The 10,375-nt window shown below is 31.3% G+C and overlaps 3 protein-coding genes across 6 annotated transcripts in view; 2 read left to right on the top strand and 1 right to left on the bottom strand.

Annotated features, from left to right (window-relative positions):
* Nucleotides 1-590: 590 nt before the first annotated feature.
* Nucleotides 591-3,214, top strand: LOC108777526 (coiled-coil domain-containing protein 130 homolog). Its single transcript, XM_018544444.1, has 5 exons — nucleotides 591-617; nucleotides 1,516-1,831; nucleotides 1,913-2,173; nucleotides 2,665-2,797; nucleotides 2,880-3,214. Exons 2-5 carry the CDS (start codon nucleotides 1,520-1,522, stop codon nucleotides 3,095-3,097), a joined length of 924 nt encoding a protein of 307 aa, XP_018399946.1. The 5' UTR covers nucleotides 591-617; nucleotides 1,516-1,519; the 3' UTR covers nucleotides 3,098-3,214.
* Nucleotides 3,215-3,751: 537 nt separating this feature from the next.
* Nucleotides 3,752-4,704, bottom strand: Lamtor4 (Late endosomal/lysosomal adaptor, MAPK and MTOR activator 4). Of its 4 annotated transcripts, none has more exons than XM_018544455.1 (3): nucleotides 4,556-4,704; nucleotides 4,135-4,209; nucleotides 3,752-4,061 (listed from the first exon to the last, which is right to left on the bottom strand). In XM_018544455.1, the coding sequence occupies exons 1-3, from the start codon at nucleotides 4,589-4,591 to the stop codon at nucleotides 3,819-3,821; spliced, it is 354 nt and encodes a 117-aa protein (XP_018399957.1). In that variant the 5' UTR covers nucleotides 4,592-4,704; the 3' UTR covers nucleotides 3,752-3,818. The 4 variants fall into 4 exon arrangements, with proteins under 4 accessions (XP_018399957.1, XP_018399975.1, XP_018399965.1 ...); XM_018544473.1 differs by having other exon boundaries at nucleotides 4,511-4,579; XM_018544463.1 differs by lacking the exon at nucleotides 4,556-4,704 and adding an exon at nucleotides 4,417-4,523.
* A 2,860-nt stretch (nucleotides 4,705-7,564) lies between these two features.
* L (zinc finger protein Lobe) overlaps nucleotides 7,565-10,375 on the top strand; it is a 138,746-nt gene continuing 135,935 nt past the window's right edge. The window contains exon 1 of the mRNA XM_018544378.1: nucleotides 7,565-7,604. Within this exon, the coding sequence (XP_018399880.1) occupies nucleotides 7,565-7,604 (40 nt within the window). The remainder of the gene's footprint in view (nucleotides 7,605-10,375) is intronic.

Genomic DNA, 10,375 nt, shown 5'->3' with positions numbered 1-10,375 from the left:
GGTTTCTCTCATTCGACTGTGATTGGTTAATTTTTACAGATTACGGCATAAGTTAACAGTTTACGGCCAGTGTAAATCAACCTTGACTGTGCCGAGCGGAGCGGATCCGTAGCGTTCGCTATTATTGGTGTATTCTTTTAGATCATCCAATAGCAGCGAGCGCTCACGGATCCGTTCCGCAGCAGTTGATCGCGCTTACGCGAGTGGGAGCCACATCTGGCATCACTGCTGAACGCGACCAATGTCGATGTCGAATGATATTAGTCGATATAAATATCGCATTATTTGCTAACCTATTTTGTTGAAAGACGTCATACACGGTCATATATATACTATGTGGTCATTTAATAAACAACAACACAAGAGTCTACATATATCTGACGAGATAGATCGTTTCTGAAACCACTGAAGCTCTTCAAATATTTCTTCTCAAGCTTTGAAAAGTTTAATCGTATTCTAACCTATCTTACTGAAAAACATCAACGTCAGAGGAGTCTATTGGAATAGACATACTTGTCAGAGAGAGGGAAATAGTGAAAGAAAGAGAGAGGAGAGAGAGAGATTATTTGGAAACTCCAGTTATTTTATTTTTTATTAAGCTTTAAAAAGGAATCAAGGTATAATGAAACGTTTATTGTAATATTTATTATATTGTACAGATAGGTAGTGTACATTTCTCATTTCAAAATTATATAATTTAAAAAATTAGATTTTTTTAGAAAAAGGTAAAAATTATTTTAAACAAAAGATTATTAATTTTTCTAATTTGAAAGATAATTATTAATCTCTAATTAATAGAAAATTATTAATTTAAGTTATTAAACTAATCAAATAATATCAAAATAAAGTATCGTAAATATGATTAAATGTTATTATTATCATTTACATTTTACAATCTTTAGAAAACCATCCTTTTTGAGTTGTTATGATTTTAATATCTTATAAAATTATGACAGATTTAGGAATAAGTAATCAAAAGTAACTTAACTCAAAATATACATACAGTACGTATCAAAATTTCATAAAGTGTTGGTTTGTTGGAAAAATGTTTCAAACAAAAGTGTTACACGTTTTAAAAAGATCTATCTACTTTTATCAGTTTGACCTTGGATGGCGTTACCAATGTCAGATTAAGGTCACAGTGGTTTTTTTGAATAGAACATCCTTACTTACTCTTGATTATACATCTTGTAGAAAATGTTATGATCTCGTTGAAACGTCAAGTATGATACAAATGCTATTTAACAAATGAGAATTGTGAAGTTTAATTTATTTTTAATTAATTTTGAATTATTGATAATCTTTATACCTAACTCATTCAGTCATTCATAATAATAAATTACAGTTATAAAAAGTTATAATTTTATATCACTTTTGAAGGAAATTATACAAATTGTAGTCATAAGAAAAAAAATTTTTTTAATGCTAATTATTACTCAATATACATAGTTATTTATAATCAATGTTGCTAGATGTTTATCTTTCTAATTGATTTTTTGTTGAAATAAATTATAGCACAATGGGAGAACGAAAGGGAACAAATTTATACTATCCACCAGATTATGATCCCCGTGCCGGTGGTCTTAATAAGTTCTTAGGTACTCATGCATTGCGTGAGCGGGCCCGCAAACTACACATGGGTATTTTAATCATACGATTTGAGATGCCCTACAATATATGGTGCAATGGATGTGGGAATCATATCGGCATGGGTGTTAGATATAATGCGGAGAAAAAGAAGATTGGAATGTACTATAGCACTCCGCTGTATGAATTTCGCATGAAGTGTCATCTCTGTGACAATCATTTTGAAATAAAAACTGATCCTGCAGTAAGTTAGAATTATACAATTGTTGATGCAAATAAATTATTGTTTTTGAAATATTTGCTAATATTTCTATTGTCTTTTTAGAATCTGGATTATGTCATAGTGAGTGGTGCGAGACGTCAAGAAAATCGATGGGATCCTAAACAAAATGAGCAAGTAGTACCTGAAACGAAAGAAGTCTCGTGCAGATTGTATGATGATGCAATGTACAAGTTGGAGCATGGCATGGAAGATAAGAAAGTAGCAAAATCTCGAAATTCAGTACTGGAAGATGCAATAATCTTAAATGAGAGTATTTGGAAAGATGATTACAGCTCAAATTGCGCAGTGAGAGCTTTATTTCGGGTACAGTTATGAAATTAATTTTTGTAATCGTTTCACAAAGTATATATATATTTAATTTTAAAAACAAAATAACTGATATATACAGAGCAATTGAAAAATCGGGCGGTAAACAATGCGCAAATATTTTAAAAAATAATATATAAATAATTTTAAAACAGTTTTTATAAATTAAGTATTATTTAATTTTGTTAACAAGTTCCGTGTTACTCTAATCATGTTGCATGGATAGTATCACCATTGACAGTATTTTTGTTCGCGTTTAATATATTTGTTAAATACATGTATTTCATAATGGTTTAAAAAATTGCAAAAGTTATTATGAAAGTTTTCTGTATCAATATTGCATCATATGTCATCATTATGTATCCATGTATAATATAAATTATTTTATATTATGTTCTTTTATATAGATAAAATATCAAGCAGTTTGAACAAAAAATTACTAGTTAATTTGAATTTTTACTGAGTGACTTATACGTTTTATATTATAGGACAAGAAAAAGGAACTTCAGAAGAAGCAAGCAGAAGATCATGCATTACTAAAAAAGACTGGATTGGATATTAATTTGGTAAACGAACATGAAGATGACATCAAACTAGCAAAATTACTTACTCATAAGAAAGGTATTTATTTAGCACTTAATTTGTAAAATGCATTGTCTTGTTACATATTTATGCTTTTATAAATGCTGTTTTTTTTTTTTAGATGCAAGGAAAGGAGGTACAAAATTGAAACGGTTAGTTTCAATTGTACGATCCAAAAATAAAAAAAAGATATCTTCTTCGAACGACCGATTAAAAATACAAAGTCAGGAATCACCAAAAATACAGAAAATAACGAATAATGCTACTATCTCCAAAACTAGTAGCTCGAATATATCTCTGGTCAATTACGACAGTTCCAGTACTGATAGTGATACTTAGTATTTTACATACCTATCTCGAAGTGTATATATGATATATAATATATATTTGTAAATATAACAGACTACGAAAATTAATCTGTTTCAATAGATGCATTAATTAAAATTAAGAGTAAAGTACAACACTGTATATAACAAATTACTAAAAAAATATTTTGATAAATATATTTTGAGGCTTATATCATAGCTATAATTTTCAAGTTACATATTGGAAGAATATTTTATTTGAAAAGTCGAAAGAAGCTATCATACATATAACGGAAACATGTATTGACAACGTTCAATAGAAAAAGCATCTTTGCAACTGTTCTATGATTCTTCAGTATCATTAATTCTTGCTCCTATAGCTCCTTAGTGGATTTGAATATATAAATCAAATTAGTTCTTAGCTATATTATAGTATAGCATATATATGTATAATAAAGCTAATTTCTAGTTCTAAATGTGTAATTATTAGTTCCTCTCTAAATATATGATATAAACCAATTATTTAAAAAATTTACAATTACAAAGCTGCTTTTTCCGTTGAATGCAGTCAATATTTCTTAAAACTACACATTGCACTGATTTTATTCTTAAAGTACATATATTTTTAAAGATACCTAACAATGAATAGATCTCTTGCAATGATCAAAGAAATTAAATTTGTGTTAGATATCAAAGTTTACAAAGAGTAGATTTATTGTTTTGTGGATATTTATTATGGAGGTTTATTATTATAACTAAACATCGACAATAGATTGCTGTTCAACAATTGCTGTAGTTGGAGATGGCAGCTTTCTCTTCACTACGTAAATCTTCTTATTAGATAGGCACACAACATAGCAATGATCCTTATATTTGATCGAGATTTTTTCAAAAGGATCATGCAACGGAAATGCCTTAGGATCAACTTTATTCGTCAATGTTACCAAACTGCTGATAATATTTGCCACTCTTTCATCATTTTCTAAATCTCCTCCAGACTGCAACACAAATACAAAAGTTTCTATTTGTTATTACAAAGAAAAGAAAAGTATCATAGAAACTGTTTCTTACTGTTAATACAGCACCATCCTCAGTTAATACCAAGTATCCGATTTGATCAGGTATGCGCTCAAACGCCAACATTTTCTACAACAAGAAGCCTGTTTTCACATCTGTTCTAAATTGTTATATAAAAGCATATTAAAATTTTTTGTCTCACTTTCACCAAATTTCAAATATATCTATATTTTATTTTTTAACATATACAAGCATACATGAGTATGCATCAATTCAGCTACTAAAGAATTTTAGTCATGACAAAATTTAGAGAGAAGTAAACAAGAAAATTGACACCTTAATGAAAGTTATTAAGACATAATTATGTCTTTTTCTCTTTGTCGCTTTGATACATGTATATTAACTAATTACGTGTTGAACTTATCCTAACCTATACAGAACAGTCGATGAAAAACGAAAGAACTGATCAGCTTACGTGTGATGATAGCATCAATGAATGACGAAATGTCATGCATACAATAGATCAGACAATTGCACGTCTTAGCACTGACGGAATAAAAGTTCCCGGTGAATTACCACAAAAATACTCCCATCAGAGAAGCCAGTGAGTGGACGTTCCCGGCCTTTTTCGTGTATGAAATCTCATAAGGTAATATCCACGTTTTTGTGGTTCTTTTCCATACTATTACGTGGGTCGTGGGTTAGACAGGAACGAATAATTAAAGTTGATTGTTTGTCCTTGTTTAACCCACGTAATAGTATAGAAAAGAACTACCAAGAACTACAAAGACGTGGATATTATCCTACGAAATATGACACACAAAATGAATCAGGACGTTCATACTCAGATTTCTCTCTACTCAAATATATTAGGATCTGTCTTTATATAACATATTGCAATGTCATCTCTTGCAAGATCGAACACCTACTCATGCTAGAGACACAATATTACTATCTATTTTATTTATCATTCTAAATCTTCACTTAGCATTCACATATACGTAATTTGTAGATCGATCTTTTTTTTTAAGTTTTCAATCTTAGTTCTGTAAACTGAGTATTGTTTGTGCATATATATAATAATACATTAATAATACACCAGATATTACACATATATAATATATTTAATACACCGCAGGTATTACGATTGTCTTTGTTGAGACAAAATTACGAACGATCTTTTGTTTAAGAAACACCTACAACAAGCGACAACTCTACAAGTTAAAAAGGGTAAGTTTCAAATTTTTTCTTTCAATTTTATTATAAAAAGTCCAGCATCTCCTCTAATGTGTTTTTTGCACGTCTAACTTGCGCGTTTACTTTAATCCTGTAAAAGGATTTGTTATTCCGTTCAGTAAATTCGAAGAATTTTTATCGATATTTTTATCTGTAATAATAATGTCTCGACAATATTTGTGGCCATGCCAGCATCCTCTTAATACATTCCAAATTTTACATTTGGAAGACTGACCATCTTTCGGAAAAAAAGTATCTGAAAGGGGATCCTGTGCTTTCAGAGGAAGAACGAGAAAATTCTTCGGTTGGAGCAGAATATATGGATCGATCTCAGAAAGACGCTTGGTATTTCGTTGCAATAGGCTATAATAAAGGGATCTACAATAGGTGTTTTAAGCCTTAAGTCATAAGAAATTGATCAATTACAGTCGAATATGAGGAGAATAATTGATTGTTATTCGTCCATTTCTTACAGCTTAAGGCTTAAAAATTCATTGAAAGTCTGGGCTAAAGCAGGAAACTGTATGGAGAAGCTTAAAAGTCCAGAAATTAAATAACTCAGCACATGTCATGAAGAAAAGCAAAATTACGAAGCTCTCCCAAGGAATATTAAAACGTCTTATAAGACAGACATCATAATAAAGACGTCTTCAAATTTATAAGAACATTTTTTGGAACTGTCAGATCAGAAAGAGAGATGTTTACGTGACATTTTTAAAATATCATAAGCCCATTCTACAATTGCGTAAGCATAGTTGTAAATAGTTGTAGAATAGATTTAAAACCTGACCTACAATTGCGTAAACGTATATCATATAGTTATAAGTGATCGTAGTTGTAAGAAAATCTTCCAATCTAATTTTTACAATTCAAAAATTCATCATCATATCTGGCATTTTCCTATTAATACTTTACTCTATCACTGCATGCAGACTTTATTACCAAGTATATTTATTTATTATATAATAAAACAAGGTTTGAAAACTGACCTCAATAAAATTCGACATTCAAAAATCTTTTTTCACAACTACTACATGCATGATCTACAATAATAATGAGTCATTTACTATAAATATATGTTTCACTCTGTGAGTATAACATGTTCATAATAAAACCACTATATGCGCTTATTAGTTTAGCAGAAATCCTGCTATCTCATATTGAAAACCTATAATAATAAGCGGACTTTACCCTATTATGCCCGCATAGTGTTGATGTCCGCGTGTTGTGCTGTTTCCGAGCAAATTGAGATGAGTGATCGATGTATTAAAGTTGAAGAGCGGGTCATCGAGATGACCAGTTGATGAACTGGACCGTTTTCACATCTTCATGTTGATCGCGCATTCTTCCGCTGTGTATGTGTAACAAATAAAACGGTTTTGCTCGTTTCTAGAAAACGTATGTTTTCTTCATTTCTGTAGCGCGGAAGGATGCAGACGCGTTCGTGATGGGGCTTGCAATTCGAGTGTAACAAATATTTAATTAATATTATTGAAATAATCTCTTCATAACAGTTTCCTAGCTTACATATATATCAGTGATACCGACTCAATTAATAAGAGTATTTTTCTACAACTAAATTAGTCTACATTTTTGTATTTAAAGTGAAATATATGTTTGAATTTGGCGAAAGCGAGAAGGAAAATTCTACACTGCAACAAACGTCTACGAATCTATGAGAAAGTCGCACAGAAAAATCGTATAGAAAAGTATTTTCTCCGGTCGTATATCGTTTACTTTTTCCATCGTCAAAAATCTGAAAGAAATTAAAAAAAAGCGTGTGACGAGTATCGCGCGCGCAGGACAGTTGCGCTGATTCCACGCTTGCGTAATGCTCGGCGCCAGTGGTTCTCCGCAGACGCGACGCATCCATGTCATTCGTCGCGCGTCCTCCGAGCGCGGCTGTCGCCGCGGGTCTGTGTGCGAGGCGCGTGTCTGTTAATACGCCTTTCGTGCACCGCAAGACCACGTGGTATCACTCGCTCCGATTCCCGCCGGCGCGCGCTAATCTTCGAAGTTGACTTCACGGCGTGTCCCCCCGAATTGAGTTTCGCGCGCGCGATCACGCTCAATCGCGGGCGTTCTTCCTGAATAAAATCGCCCACGGCGAGAAGTACGTCGCGTACAGGTAAAGTTGCTGTCAAAAGTCGAGTTCTCGACGAGTGCGGTTGTGGACATGCCAGCAAGGAGCGACTATTGATTCCCCGTGTTCCCGTCCACGTTCGTAAGTGCGTGCCAGTGCGGTGATATGTCCAGGAGGAAGCAGGCAAAACCTCGATCTCTCAAACGTAAGTCGTTATTGTCATTATGTCATTGCATATAGCCTTTGATCATACATTCAGAATACATTCGGAATGGCGCGACAAACCCAAATCGTCCGACATCCCCGTAAATTGACGAAATGTAAATTAAAAATAATTTTAAAATAGTATTTATTCTTATGACAATTTTAATATTTTTCTTTAATTTTGTTACTATCGCCTTTCCCAGGAAAATTAATAAATTGGAGGTTACCCTCTTTGTTCTTATAATGCCAAGACTGTAGCATAGAAATAGATTAGCATAGAAATAGATAGCATTGTTCATTAAAGATCGAATGTAAGCAGATTAACTGCATGTAACTTAATTATAATTTTATCTATTTTGTTACTAAAAAGAAATATCCTGATAATACATTAAAAAATATTAGCTAAAAAGCTCACGAATTGAGATAAATAAAAATGCGTCGTGTACACGTATTATAGTGCCTCAACTTAACGGATAAGTGTAATTCATAATAATACTAGGAATTAGAAAAAGTAAAAGTTCTTCTCGATTCATTGTAATGAAAGAAAACAACGGCAAGGAGAACAGGGAAGCTTTTGCGCGCGAGGGAAAATCAAAATAAAATATAACGCGAGAATCTGCCGTCCCTAGGTAATGGCGGCTTCACAGAATTAACGTTCATGAGCTCTCACATTTGTGTCGCAAAGACACGCGAATAATAGCAAAGTTTCGTCGCAAGGTGTTTGTTCATGTGAAAGCGTCGCTGTGTGAAGGACGAAAAAGAAGTCTTGGCTAAAAGGGTGCTTCGTGAAACTTCCAGGACACGTGCAACCGTGTCCCGACATAAAAGTAACGTACGATACGAGTGCCAAAAGCCGCTATTGTTGCAGAAAGTCTACTGTAGTGATTACAAAAACGACCGAATTATCTAAGTAACTTTAGAACTTTAGAACTCTAATGTTTTTGACGATTGTGTACGTTTGCCCTTCATGTGATCGTACATTTTAATAAATTAGGTACATTATCTTTTATTTTGACACGATACAAGAATAAAGCATGATTTGTGATAAATTAAAGAAGCAGTGAGCAAATAATTTAAAAATAAAAAGACTTTTTAGTACAACGTTTTAGAGAAAACAGATTGAAATATATTCATCAGATATATGTGTGATATAATTTCACAATTGACTGATATATACAACCTTGGCCATATATAAGATAACTCCGATATTTACGCCACAGAAGTTAGGAAAAATAGAACAAGTGGAGTGCTCACGCAAATCACTTTATTATGTCTTTATGTTATATTAGTATTGTGCTATGAGTTCAGTTTTCTACTGTTAATATTAATAAAATTACTATGAGTTGAATCGATTCGTCACTGTGATAAATAATGCAATCATATATCATAATCAACACAAAATGATTATTGTAGAAATTGCAAAAGGCTAAATAGTTATTTAGTGATACGTAAGTGATAAATGTAAAGGGATAGTAAAAAAATATGAGTTCTTAGCTCTTATATTCTTTCAGCTTGATGTCTTGTATATTCTATGTATCTGTTCGGGATTTTTAGCAGATGAAATTTCTGCCTAAAACATATTATATAAAGTGCGCAGATTGGATGCAATGCACCAGAATTGGTAAAAAAGCATATTTTAAACATGTTTAAACAGTTTTAACAATGCTTAATCGATGTTTGTGTGTAATATGTTTTAAATATATTTTTTTATAATACTGTTTAAAGCGTATTTGAAGGGTTAAAAATGTTATTAAAAAGAAATATAACATTTTATTCTTAAAAAAAAAACATTAGTCTTTGTCAATGCTGCAGTGCACTAAATGCAATAAATACATTACATGAAATATATGTATAATATGTATTACTCCATATACATATTTATCATTTTTATTCCTTAATAAAACTTTGTAAACATATTTCATAAGTTACTGTGTCATTTTACGTCTTATTTAGAAACATTATTTGTAAATTTTTTATGAGCTGTAATCTCACCCTTATACACAACAAAACTGCAAGCGTTTCAAAAAATTCTTTTTTAATATGAAAAATAAGTATTTCGGATATCTAACATTTTTTTATAGTAGTATAAAGTTTTTACTGGTATAGTTTTCGTTTATTTTAAACACATATAAATAATATTTAATAAATTAAGTTTTTGTTAAGTGCGGCGTATATACATATGTATATCGGAGTTACGCTATAAAGCGTCTTCATTTTATTATATTTTCTTGGAAAAGGAAAATTAACAAAATATTAAAATTGTAATAAAAAAAAAAACCTATTTTTAATAAAACTTTTTTTAACTTTTTTTAACTTTATTTTTCATTAAATGCAAAACCTTAGCGTTATTCGTGATGGCTTTATACTTTGACTAAAGCTTATTTATATTCACATTTATTTTCACATTTTTAAATCATTATTGATTTTTTAAAACTAACTGAAAAATACATAATTGCTCCATTCACAGAAAATTAATTTTTGTCAATTGTTCACCTAAAGGTGATCAACTATCGAGTAATATAGCGTCTATACATCAATTTACAATGAACAGTGAAAAATAGAAAAGATAAAAATCGCTGAATTTTTGGCTCCATGTAAGGATGTTGGATTAGGTCAAGAATATATACGTACAATTGAATAATCGAAATACTCTAAAAAGTACTGGATAAAGAAATAAAGAAAAAAAATGAGACGAAGAAAGTAAAGGTTGAGGAAGAGACAGATCATAAATGCGGAATAAAAACAGAAAGAGAGAGAGAGAGAGAGAGAGAG

Source organism: Cyphomyrmex costatus, unplaced genomic scaffold, assembly GCF_001594065.2.
Source record: "Cyphomyrmex costatus isolate MS0001 unplaced genomic scaffold, Ccosl1.0 scaffold115, whole genome shotgun sequence".
NCBI classification, from domain to species: domain Eukaryota; kingdom Metazoa; phylum Arthropoda; class Insecta; order Hymenoptera; family Formicidae; genus Cyphomyrmex; species Cyphomyrmex costatus.
This window is presented reverse-complemented; position numbering and strand designations above follow the sequence as displayed.

What these genes read in the sequence shown, in the direction of transcription:
- Lamtor4 (XM_018544455.1), bottom strand. Translation starts at nt 4,591, where the DNA reads ATGACATTTCGTCATTCATTGATGCTATCATCACAC. An exon ending in CATTGATGCTATCATCACAC is followed by an intron (nt 4,210 to 4,555) that starts GTAAGCTGATCA and finishes TTCTTGTTGTAG; the next exon opens with AAAATGTTGGCGTTTGAGCG. An exon ending in AGGATGGTGCTGTATTAACA is followed by an intron (nt 4,062 to 4,134) that starts GTAAGAAACAGT and finishes TTTGTGTTGCAG; the next exon opens with TCTGGAGGAGATTTAGAAAA.
- LOC108777526 (XM_018544444.1), top strand. Translation starts at nt 1,520, where the DNA reads ATGGGAGAACGAAAGGGAACAAATTTATACTATCCACCAGATTATGAT. An exon ending in AAATAAAAACTGATCCTGCA is followed by an intron (nt 1,832 to 1,912) that starts GTAAGTTAGAAT and finishes TTGTCTTTTTAG; the next exon opens with AATCTGGATTATGTCATAGT. An exon ending in ATTACTTACTCATAAGAAAG is followed by an intron (nt 2,798 to 2,879) that starts GTATTTATTTAG and finishes TTTTTTTTTTAG; the next exon opens with ATGCAAGGAAAGGAGGTACA.